The 12,860-nt window shown below is 44.7% G+C and overlaps 1 protein-coding gene across 3 annotated transcripts in view; it reads left to right on the forward strand.

Annotated features, from left to right (window-relative positions):
• LOC138595789 (guanine nucleotide exchange factor VAV3) overlaps positions 1–12,860 on the forward strand; it is a 101,699-nt gene that overhangs the window by 65,130 nt on the left and 23,709 nt on the right. For all 3 annotated transcript variants that reach the window (XR_011308559.1, XM_069667213.1, XM_069667214.1), the window contains 5 exons: positions 773–882; positions 4,574–4,675; positions 7,003–7,094; positions 9,702–9,724; positions 10,863–10,887. Coding sequence is in view for 2 of the 3 variants with exons in the window: in XM_069667213.1 (XP_069523314.1) it covers positions 773–882; positions 4,574–4,675; positions 7,003–7,094; positions 9,702–9,724; positions 10,863–10,887 (352 nt within the window). In the remaining variant the exon portion in view is untranslated. The remainder of the gene's footprint in view (positions 1–772; positions 883–4,573; positions 4,676–7,002; positions 7,095–9,701; positions 9,725–10,862; positions 10,888–12,860) is intronic.

The following is a 12,860-nucleotide window of genomic DNA, read 5'->3' on the forward strand; positions in this document are numbered from 1 at the left end:
ACCAATAAAGAAACACTTTACATTATCTGTGTGTGTGTTTGAAGTAAAAAGGAGCTAAACTGACAGAGAGACAGACAAACTCCTGCTCGTCTTTACAAATTGGTAGCTGGAGACGTCTCTGCCGAGCGTCAGTCTGCGTGTCCGCTGGGACTACGTCTGTGGAGCTGCTTCCTTTTCTCTCTGCTCTCACAGAAAAGACGAGTTTAGCTGACAGCGCTGTGAGCTCGGCGTGTTTCCAGCCTTCAGAGCCGAGTGCTGCGAGTTCAAAACCACAACCAGGAGCCATAAAAAGTTTATCTCACGAGCATCTGTTAGTGCTGCTTTCTATGAAACACAGACATGTGTCCACACAGAGGCTAACGGGCTAATGGTTAGCCTTTGAAGTGCTAATGGCAGATGATTATAGGCGACTGGCTGCTCGGCCTGTTCGTGCTGTCTGATGCCCAGCAGATATCTGGCTCAGCTTCCTCACACTCTTCCTCCTCTTCTTCCTCATGCTCTTCCTCTCTGTTTAGTCTCTGTGTGTCGGCTCTGCAGCCCTCCAACCCTTCAGTCTGTGTGTCGGCTCTGCAGCCCTCCAACCCTTCAGTCTGTGTCTGCTCCCTTCAGGCTTCCCTCTTTCATTCTGCATCCCTTTGTCTCCATCTGTCTCCCTGCATCCTGTCTCCTCCCTCCTCCTGCTGCATCTCACGTAAAACCGTCATTTATTTATTCACAGTGGTTTTATTTTTAAGTCTTAAACGTGTGCGTTTGTGTTTCTTTCCTGCTGCAGTGGTCCTACGGATTCTACCTCACTCACAACCAGGGCCAGAGCGGCTTCGAGTTCTTCTTCAAGACCAAAGAGCTGAAAAAGAAGTGGCTGGAGCAGTTTGGCATGGCCATGTGAGTGTGTTGTGTGTGTGTGTGTGTGTGTGTGTGTGTGTGTGTGTGTGTGTGTGTGTGTTCATGCATGACAGTGTGATAAGAGTGTGTGTCTCTTTGTCTCAGCATCAAAGCACACACACACTGCTCGTCCTGTTATTCAAGTCAGGCTGCTCGATGATTTATGAGCGACACACTGACAGAGAGATGAGCACTGTGACTGTCAAACCAAACCTGACTGAAAACACATCCATCCGTCTCTGAAGCTCGCACGTATGAGTCAAATTATCCTGAATTTATAAACATTTAATACTTTATAAGTACTGAGAACTTTAACCTTTAAGTTTTGCAGATTATTTTCAGTTCTGTCTATGAAATATCAAAAAAAGTTGCTTCTTTTCTCCAACCAACAGTCAAAAACAAAAAGACTTTTTATTTACTTTCATCAATGACATAAATAAAAAGCAGCACAGTCTCACATTAAAGAAACCAGAAAAGATTTTACATGTTTGATTGTAAAATGACTAAAACAATTAATCGATCATCAAAATAGTAAATTTTCTTTGTCTCAATGAACTGACGAATCATTACAGCTCAGTCTGGTATGAAGGTGTGTGAAGCTGGACTTTGATCTGCAGTCAGACTCTGTTGCCTCGTTTCAAACCGTGTGATTAAACTGAAATTCAGATTCAAATAAGAATTTAATTGTTCTGATATTAAATTATCACCAGAAAGAAATTAAAAGGTGGCTCAGGCTGATAAACAGGGGCCACTTTGGAAAACCATAACCCTGATGATGTCATAGTGATGTCACTGTGACATCAGCTTGGTGCTGAGGCTGCAAACAGAAAACCGAACAGTGTGGTGTTTGATAATAATTAATAATAATATATTTTTTTGTTAATAACCAAAGTGATCATTTATGGTGCCCTGTGTGAGGCCTTCAAGTACCCGCTTTATTACAGAGTATATGCACAATTATCCTGGAACATTAAATCATTTTCTACTCTTTATGCCAAGCAGACATCCAGCTGTGCTTCAGTGTGTGTCAGTGTATTAGTGGATTTGTCATTGTTCTCCAGTTGAGTTAACAACACACAGCAGCCAGCTGTCACTGGGGGGATGTTGGGACCTCACCATGTGGCTCAAACAAAGAGGAGGAGCCTAACTTAGATGTGTATAAGAAAAGATACCATAGAGTTGCATTGTGGGAAGTGTAGGATAAAGTGTCAGGTCCCCCAGCTTCATAGAAGTACTACTGCACTACAATACTGCATTACTACATTACTACATTACTACTACAATACTTTCACATTATTCACACCTTTTATTAATATTAATATGAAAGTCTAAGAAGCAACATTTAGACGTCATAGAAACCAAAACATAAACTGTGAAATCCACATTTACAGTAACTTGTATAATACAACAATAGTGTGTATATATATATATATATATATATTTGAAAGAGATGACTCTTCAACCTGTGTCTCACTTCCTCAATAAGAAAAGAAGAAGAAAAGCTAAAAAGCTGCACTGAAGAGCAACAGGTCCTAACAGGAAGTGAGGATGACGATGAAGCTCGGAGTGAAGAGAGGAAACAGCAGCTCTGGTTGATTATGTTTTAGGATTGAACTAACGAGCTGTGATATCAGAGAGGTGTTTCAGGACGATCACGCGCTCCCACAGCGACGTTCAACAGCTGATCTGTGAACAGTTGTTTCCTCGCACACTGCTTTTATTTCAAACCTCCCGCTGTTCACTGCCCGACTCACACTCAGCAGCACGGAGGGGAAGAGACGCTCCGCTCTGCATACAGAGAGAGAGAGGAGACAAACTGTTGCTTCTCCATCCCTGAGAGTCAGGAGGAGACTTCAGATGAAGTCACATCCTGTTTCACATTCCTTTGAACAGACGGTAAACTCTCAGAGGGGCAAAGTTTCATCGGACACATTTTCAAGTTTCAGTACTCAGTACAGAAAAGGAAGCCCAGAGGTTCTTTAATCACGACACAGCAGCAGGTTCACTCTCTTTCAAAGTGATTTTTCCTGAGCTTAAAGTTGACCCTCTTTCTTAACAGTGCTAACAAATCCTTCAACACTCTTCAGTAAACAGCAGAGGTGAGAGAAGGTAACGTGCAAGTCACAAGCAAGTCCTAGGTCGTCACCTTCGAGTCTGCAGACAGTCACAGGTTTCTCTGGTGGAGTCTGCAGACAGTCAGGTTTCTCTGGTGGAGTCTGCAGACAGTCAGGTTTCTCTGGTGGAGTCTGAAGACAGTCACAGGTTTCTCTGGTGGAGTCTGCAGACAGTCAGGTTTCTCTGGTGGAGTCTGCAGACAGTCAGGTTTCTCTGGTGGAGTCTGAAGACAGTCACAGGTTTCTCTGGTGGAGTCTGCAGACAGTCACAGGTTTCTCTGGTGGAGTCTGCAGACAGTCAGGTTTCTCTGGTGGAGTCTGAAGACAGTCACAGGTTTCTCTGGTGGAGTCTGAAGACAGTCACAGGTTTCTCTGGTGGAGTCTGCAGACAGTCAGGTTTCTCTGGTGGAGTCTGCAGACAGTCACAGGTTTCTCTGGTGGAGTCTGCAGACAGTCACAGGTTTCTCTGGTGGAGGTGTTTGCTCTGATTGTTACCTCTACACCAGCATCTGTTCTAACATCAGAAAAAGTATTCTAAATTATATTTTACACAAAGTCGATGACTCCTCCTTCGAGCCTGTCGTTTAGTCATTTTGCGTCCAATGAAACCTTCATGAATCTTTACACCCATTAACCATGATTATAAACTCTGCCAGTGACGGCTCTAGCTGTAGTCTTGAGACTACATGCTTTACTACGACATACACCCACCTCAACACACGCCTAGCCCAGTTGTTTAACCGTAAACCTAACCAGGTTGTTTTGGTACCTAAATATGAGGGGCAGGTCAGACTATGAGCTAGGTATCTTGTTGGCATCTCTGCATGCGAACAAGATACATCCTCTCCCACTATTGTTGTAGATTTGTAATTAAAAGAGTGTATAAAGCTGATGTACCCTGGACAGAGGAGAGGACACCTGAAATTCAACTCGTCTTCTTCCAGAGAAAATATTTCATTTCCTCAGTTTGAATAATTATTCTGAGCATCGGAGGCAGCACCTGAGCGTTTAAGGAAAAGGCTGCAGCAACAGTGTCATCATGTGAAGCTGCTGTTACAGGGAAAAAAGAAAGAGCTCTTTAATTGAAAAGAGACAGGACTCTGTGCTGCAGGCAACAATCCTACACACACACACACACACACACACACACACACACGCTGCTTGTAATTCAGTCTCTCCGACTTCAAAGAAGTGAATCAGTGAAACGTCTCTGCTCTCGTAAACGACAGTTTGTCGCTGCAGTTACGAGTGAAATATTTCTTTTTGCTTTGAAACTGTCGTCAGAGACGTGAGCAGTCTGAGAGCTGTGACAGAGTAAAAGACGTGTCACCGATGAGCTGTTCGTTGCTAACAGCGATGGTCAGTGTTTGTTCTCCAGTGGTTCTGAAGATGTGTTCAGGTGCACGTGCACAGACCAGCAGATAAAACAATGTTGTCATCCTGTTGCTTCTCGACCTCTCCTGACACATCTCTTATTGTTCTCTTTGATTCATGCAGTTTTAATGTGTGTTCAAATAAATAAATATGAAATCAATAAAGTATTTCAGTGATTTCAATGTTTGTTTTGTCTTGTTCAGATCCAACATCCGCCCTGAGAACGCCAACAACAACCACCACGAGTTTCGTATGCACACGTTTGAGAGGATCACCTCCTGTAACTTCTGCCACATGCTGCTGAGGTGAGCGTGCACGCACGCACACACGCACGCACGCACACACACTCACACACACACACACACACAGAAATGTCTTGAAGGCTGTGGTCAGACATAAAGGCTGAGGAGACGTGGACCCTCTGTAATCTATTCGTCCCTCCTCTTCCTCCTCACTCGAGCCTTCGTCACACACAGTCTCTTTGAATTCTCTGAATGGTCTCTGCGCCCGGAGGACCGCGGGAACGGCCGAGCGCTTTCACCTACAGACGACTCAAAGAGAAATGTCTGTCACACTCGAGCACTTCTTCAAGGCGATGGACAGAGAGGAGGGGGGCGAGGTTACAGCTCTGTGAATATACAGAGCCGGAACGTTCTCTGAGGAGGGAACAGGAAGAAGCATGTGAAGTGCAGCGTTTCATTCTGCTCCAGAGATGTGGCTGTTTTTATTGTTGTTTCTCAGGTTATTTCATGATTTATTATTATTTATTTATTAGTTTCAGAGCAGACATGTAACATCTTATCCAACCACAGACTTCAGCGATCATCAGTCTAATGAGTTAAGTGTTGCTCTGTGACTTTAAGGTGTGTATGAGAGTTTTATAAAACCTAACGACATTTACAAATCACATTATCTTCAGTGTTTTCCTTACCCAGTGTTTATATGACTTTCTGTCTAATCTAATCCTCCACAATGCTGGTTTAACATTTAACACACGCAGAAGACTAATAATAACATTTCTAACTTTGTGAGGCAGCATCCAGAAAATCAAACACAAACACTCAGTAAAAGCTGCTGAAGAAGTTTTCTTTCAAGTTTTAATTTGAAAGTCAAACACTTCCTTTCATGTGATTTCATAAGACGTGTGAATGTTGCATAAGAGCGCTGCGCTCCAACACACGCGCTGTAGCTTTAGTCTGAGCAGTGATAACAGAGGAGCTGCAGGTTAGCTTCATGCTAGTTGTCTCACAGATTAAACAGACAGTTAGCTGCAGTCAGAGCGACATCAGCTTCATGTTGTTATAATGAAAGCCTCTGAGAGCGATATGTAAGAGACAGAAGTACACACTGTACACACTGCTGCGTGCACACACCTCACAGACACACTCACTGCTGTGTCTTCAGGATTTATTAGATCAGCTAACTGTGGGGTAGAATAACCTCTGTGTATGCGACTGTACCTACATGTAGCATGTAGCATGCAGCTCGTCAACACTATCACACCTGCTGTGGTAGGAAGACGAGACTCTGGCTGCCGTCGTCGCGCTGCAGGTTTGTCTCTGTCGTCTGGCTTTACATCAAACCTTCTGTGTACCAAGCCTGAGAAAGCACAGAGGTACTTTATTCTAAATGCTAACATCAACATACCAACATGCTCATATTGACAAAGCTAACGTTGTGATTTCTGGCAGGTATAATTTGTTCACTTTCGTAGCTTAGCATGTTAATATGCTAAGAGCTGCAGCTGTGTCTCCTTGTCAGAGCTGAGGCTGAACCACATTCAGTTTGTGGTCAGAAGGTTAGATAAGGTTTGGACACATGTTGTGACTCCATGCTAACACGACATGAAATGTTAAAGGTGGTCAGCTCTCCTTTAGAATCAGTAAATATCTCCTCAGGGTCTGCGAGCTGTCTGCTCTCTGTGTGTGGTGTTTACTTATATCTGCCGCTCTAAAGGGAACAGCTGTCGGCCTCACGTCCTCTCTGCGTGTTAGCTTTGGTAGCAATGCAGCGACGGTTTGCTAACCCACAAACTACAGCTAATGTTAGTTAATTACCTGCTGTGTCATTTTCAGCTCTTGCATTATGTCATGGTAGTGTCAGTGCCATGTTTGTGACGTGTTTTGTGGCCTAAATCTTACTAAGAAAATATAGAAGATCAGCAATATATCTCTTAAATCACACACAGCAGAGGGGACGAGAATCTGTCCATTAGCTAAACTGCTATGTCACGCCTGGTGAAAAAACTGGTACAACTGTCAATCACTGAGCTGACATACGGAGACGGAAAAGCATTTACACTCACACCACAGGCAATTTAAATCACCAATAATCTGAACTTGTAAGTCCATGGCCTGTGGGGGGGAGAAAGAGGACCTGGAAGAACTCAAGACTAAAAAACTAAAAATATCAACATTATTCTGGCAAAATATCGTCAGGCGACAAAGTCGTTATCTTAAACCACCTAGAAACCATAAATGTCTGTAAGTGTCACTCTTCTAACCTGGCTGAGATGAGAAGAAGAGAAATGGCTGCCGCTCCTGCACGACATGACATCATTTCAGCGTCACACCGTTACCTGGTGTGTGTCTGATCGAGGAAACCGTGTGCTGATGTTTCTGTCTGTCTGCAGGGGCATCTTCTACCAGGGCTACCTGTGCTCCAAGTGTGGTTTAGGTGCTCATAAAGAATGTCTGGGCCGCTTCGGATCCTGTGGAAAAACAGGTAACACACCACTGCAGCACACACACACACACACACACACACACACACACACGCAAACCAAAACCCAAAGTCTGTCACAACGTCAGTCCCGTTAAGGCTACAACGATTGTGCACAGCTGCACATGAGCAGCAGTGTGAACATGCTGACAGACGATGGTGCTTGTGACCTGCTGTTTGAATGTCTTATGTAACTAATTACTTGTACGGGGAGCTTTGTTGCACCGTGACTGAAGAGAAACTTTACTTATTTCTGCTTTCCAAGGTCGTCCACATATTCGATCAGTTTGCAGACGCTCATTCTGAACCTCCCCCGCTCCTCTGGGTGCTTCTGACACTTCAGAGCAGCTGAAAGGCGGTGTCACCGTGTGTCATCGCTCCGATCCCCCACAGCCTCGTAGTAGTTTTACTGAAGAGTTTTATAAACTCTTTTCCTCTGACTCTGTTGTGCGTCTGTCACTCAGCTCCCCGAGCAGCAGTCTGACAGCTCAGAGAGAGAGGGAAACTTCAGACACGTGGAATAAAAGGAAGGACGTCAGAAACCAGCTTGGCATGTCCTCTGCATGTGTGTGTGTGTGTGTGTCTGTGTGTGTGTGTTTGTGTGTGTGTGTGAAATCTAAATTATTTGTTCGTGGAAGTTTTTTCACATCTTGATGGTGCATCCTTGTGTTTTAACAGCACAAAAACCTGCTCACTGTACCTGAAACACTGTGTGTGTGTGTGTGTGTGTGTTCTCTGTGGCGAGCTGCCAGCTCTGGTCGGACAGAGCATCTGTCACAGTGCTTTCAGGTCGCAGAGGCAATAACGCCACTGCCAGGCCCACCTGGGCACTCGGTGCACCTGAGCAGATTTGGGCGACACCAGCAGCAGGAGAGCTGCTGAAGACCCGTCTGTTTGAATGCACAGTTACATTAGTCCACACAGTGTTCACTGGTACAGGAAGTGTACCATGCACCAGTACTTTAACAAGTCTGAAACCTGACGTATTAAAAGTGTGTGAACGACTCCAGTAGATGTGTTCATCCTGCAGCAGTGAAACAGGCTGTAATGTCTGCAACATAATCCTTGATGGGTCAAAGGTCGTCCACTAAAAGTTCTTGTTGTTTCCACTGACAGGCTCAGATTGTTCTTCTAAGTGTGTGACAACATGACAGAAAGGATCCCTACAGAGATAGACCTTTTTGTTACAGAGGAAGATGATTGTTTTAACCACAGACAGACGTTACATCGCTCTCTGCACACACACCAGACTCCATTCAGAAAAACACTGATTCTCTCGAGGGTCGCTGGTCTTCTGCTTCCTTGATTTGTTAATTTAGTTGTGTTAATATATGTCTTTGATGTTTCAAATAGTAGTTTTTTTTAAACACAAAAAGGCAAAAAATGAAATCGATCGAGGCAGCGGTAGATCAGCACCACTCATGTCCTGCAACGTAAAATCAGTGTTTTTATGAATGGAGTCTGGTGTGTCTGCAGAGAGCGATGTAACGTCTGTGTGTGGTTAAAACAATCATCTTCCTCTGTAACAAAAAGGTCTATCTCTGTAGGGATCCTTTCTGTCATGTTGTCACACACTTAGAATAACAATCTGAGCCTGTCAGTGGAAACAACAAGAACTTTTAGTGGATTATCTGGTCGGGTTTGAAGGCTTACAGATTATATTGCAGCACTTTCTGTTTCTCACTTCTAAAAGCTGCAGAGTTTTTGTTCCTACGGAGCCATTGAGCGCCCTCGGTATCTAAAAACACGGCCCAGGTATAAAAGCACATGAATCACTCTTTCATTGGTTTCACATCTTTCTGATTGGAGCTCTGATGGACATGAAGCCACCACTGTGCACACCAGCAGAGCCACACAAACACACAGTCACAGCAGTGTGTGTGTGTGTGTGTGCGTGTGTGTGTGTGTGTGTGTGTGTGTCAGTGTCAGAGATAAGCCATTGTTTACCTGCATTTGTCTCTGTTATCAGCTCCCTCTCCACATGTTTGTGTAACAGGTCAAAGTTCACCTGAGGAACGACAGGTGTGAGTGTGTGTGTATGTGTGTGTGCAAGGACTGTATGTGCAGTGTCTGTGTGGAGGTATGCATTGAGTGTTTATGCAATTGCTCTATTTGTGCAGGTACAGCAGTGTGTGTGTGTGTGTGTGTGTGTGTGTGTGTGTGTGTGTGTGTGTATGTGTGTGTGTGTGTGTGTGTAAAGGTGTGTGTGTGTGTGTGTGTGTGTGTGTGTGTAAAGGTGTGTGTGTGTGTGTGTGTGTGTGTGTGTGTGTGTGTGTGTGTAAAGGTGTGTGTGTGTGTGTGTGTGTGTGTGTGTGTGTGTGTGTGTGTGCAGGAGGTGTAGCCCGTCCCTCAGGGAGCCAATGAAAGAAACTGGTGGAGCAAAAACCCCAGGTCTGCCTCCCCCGCCCCTCCCCTCCTCCCCCCGCCTCGTTACCTCCTCTCCCTGGCTGTCAGGTAGCCTCACGCAGCACAACAAAGCGGCGCGGTCAGACACGAGCGTCCGCGGCTCACTAATGAGGGACTGTTGTCTTGTTCAGAGGAGTGTGTGCAAGTGTTTGTGTGCACCTGCTAACCCGTCATTCACCATGCCTGTTCTCAAACTTCTTTCAGATCCGGGCTCCGTCAGAACTCAGGTGAGCCGCTCTCTCTCTCTCTCTCTCTGTATGTGCGTGTGTGTGTGTGTGTGTGTGTGCTGTCTCTAAAGCTCTGCACACTTTGAGGGCTGCTCTCTCCTGCAGCTATTTGCCAAAGAGACTCAGATTGACTTAAGTTTGTGCAGCCCACCTGACGGGAGACACGAGGATGTTTGTGCAGATTTAGCCTCAGTTGTCTCTGCTGTGAGTCAAACCTTTGTTTGCTTTACGGCTACAAAAGTTTCCAGAGCAGGAAATTAGACCGGGCTCACCGCTGTTTACAGGAGAAGTCTTTGTCTCAGAGTGCACAAGTACTCACACTGCAGCTTTAAAACACTAAACTGTGGTGAAGGTGACAAACAGCCCTTGTTACTGCTGTCAGGTTTAATGAGGAGTTTGCTTGTGCACATTCAAAATGCACAAACTTTTTCAAGCAGCAGAAACTTCTCGACAAACTGCTGAGATACATGCAAACATGATGCAGCGTGCTGTGTGTTGATTTACTGCTGCATTGTTCATGAATCTGCTGATGATTCTCTGGATCCATTGATTCGTTTTTTGATCTTTATAATGTCTAAAACATGTGCATCAGTTCTGCAGGTTTGTTTGGGTGTAAGTCCTGCAGAATGTGTTGGCTGCACATTTACAATATGCCCAGATTAAAAAGAATCTGTTACAAACATGCAATCCTTTTATTTGACTCTCTTTTAGTCACAGAACAAAAGATCCTAATCTGCAAAAACACACGACTTCTTCTGTCACTGTAAAGTCTCCTGCAGCAGTCGGACACACGGTCGTCTCCCTGTCTCTGCATGTGAGCCGAGTTTTAACATGTTCTGCTGTGTGGTCCGTGCTCTGCTCCCTGCATGTGTCTGCAGGAGATACTGCAGAAGGCTGGATTAAAATAATGATGGTGTATGCAGCTCTGAGGGGGTTTAGTCAGAGCATTAGTGCACGTCTGAACTTATTCACCTTCATTAAGAGAGCAGCTAATAATCATGATGGGAGGCTATAAGGAAGCAGAAGAAGTAGGTTACACTGACAGCATGTCTGTGGTGTGTGTGTGAGTGTGTGTGTGTGTGTGTGTGTGTGTGAACTCAGTGTTTCAGTGTGTAACTTTCTTTGTGTTTTCTTTCAGGGCAAAGATCGAGGTCCAGATCCAGGTGAGAAACTTTCCTCACTCTCCTCCTCCTCCGTCTTCACTGATGCACTTTCTCTCTCTGGTGACGTTTCTGTGCAACAATCAGCTTTAAAAACTTTACATGTTTTTTATGTCACATTTCTTCTAGAGAATTCTCACCGGACTCTGCCGTCTAATTAGCTCCATGGTGCGATCGTGTTGCAGCGACTGACCTTTGCTTTCATCAAACACAGATTATTTCAGCCTCAGTCAGTCACATTTTTTCGGGCTTGATATTTTGAAGAGGTTAGATTTGTTAAAGAAAAAGAGGTGCTATAAAAGCTACTAATGAATAAACCACCGATAAGAATGAATTAGTGCAACAGGTGGCTTCTTCACGCAGCCAGAGAACACACAGATGGTCCACTGATGATATAAAACAGAGAAAGGAAGGACATGTTCACATTATGATGCTATGGTTACTTAAAGCTAAATATAAGGACAAAATCATTTATAAGGAATGATTTCCTGTTGATCGACTACGATTAGAGACATGTTGTTATCGTCCTGCAGCTTGTACGTCACAGGAGGAGCTCTTCCTGTTATCGTCGTCCTGTAGATAAACAGTCTCTACCTTTTAGTCTGTTTTCTCTTTTGTGTAAACTCAAACATTTGTGTCACATGAACCAGAGCAACATGTTCTTCTTTAGTGAGCTCGTGTTTAAAGATTTCTGCTTTCATTAAAGCGTCATGACTTCTCCTCCTGCAGTCACAGGTGACCCGGCTCAGGTAGAGAGCAGAGCAGACATGTGATCTGTAACCACACTCAGTCTATGACCTATACGATTCTCATGTAAACAGTTTAACGTGAGTTAAACCAGAGCAGGGAGCATAAAACAGGAGGTCCCAGGTCTCTACAGTAAATGTAGTCATTGTGTGTCTGCCTGCATGAATCACACACCGCTCCCTGTGTTACTGTGTGTGTGCCTGCACCACAGCCAGCGCCTTTAATCTCCCATAAAGCTGCCTTCTCCTCTCATTTTTCCACCTCTCCATCCATTATGCTGCAGAAAATCATTTCTGACTGAAGACGCATTAAAATCAATAGGCGTTTGATTGCCCCGGCCCTCGGCGTGTCGTAATATTCGACGCTGCTCTCTTTGTCTGTTTTGAAAGGTGCACTAACGCTCGCTCGTCCTTGTGAGGGTAGGAATGCGATTCATGCCCCCGAGACTCGATTCTCCACGGCCCCGTGTCTCTAAAGCCGCACTGAGGCGAGCTGGCACATGTCGGCGGCTGCACAGAGACGCAGATAGAGATGTTGCAGCTCCAGTACAATGTTGTTGACTTCTCTGTTATTCGCCTAAAGCTTCACCTCCTTTCTTCATGCTCTCTCTCTCTCATATTGTTGTGTTCCTGCTCGGCACAATGCACAGACTGATACGCACATTTCCTGTTATTGTGTCGGCCTGTGAGATATGAGCTCTGGATTTGTTTGGCATGGGTGGAAGCTTCATGAAAGACGTATTATATTTCAATTTCTCTGATTTCTGGGTCAATAATGGGATCAAAGCTGAGCTAAATCAAATAGTGCAGTGTGAGCTCGTTCCGACAAACAACCCGAGCTTCACTAAAATGTACTTCATGTAGTGCAAACACTAAACACTGTGATGTATTACCTGTGAGGTGTGAGTCAGTCTGTGCACACTGTTAGCTAGCTCCGGCTACGTCACGCTGCCAGGTTCTCATTTTAAAGCTGTTTTTACACAAACTGATCACATGACCCTGTTGCACACTGGGCATGTGCATGCTGGTGGAGACAGGCCCTGCAGGGTCAGCAGAGCCTGTAACACGTATCCCAGGTTCGTCCTGGATGATGTAGTTTGTGTTTGTTTAGTTTTTGCACATACAAACTATAACCATGAAACAGACAGCGCGTCCCAAAGTGTTTTTTTAAGGGCTCTCAGATGCTGTAAACGTGTGGACGCAGTTACGTAACAAACGGTTTGCATGTTA

This window comes from Semicossyphus pulcher, unplaced genomic scaffold (genome assembly GCF_022749685.1).
Source record: "Semicossyphus pulcher isolate SPU_LCO1_2020_fin unplaced genomic scaffold, fSemPul1.0.p SCAF_18, whole genome shotgun sequence".
Classification (NCBI taxonomy): Eukaryota; Metazoa; Chordata; class Actinopteri; order Labriformes; family Labridae; genus Semicossyphus; species Semicossyphus pulcher.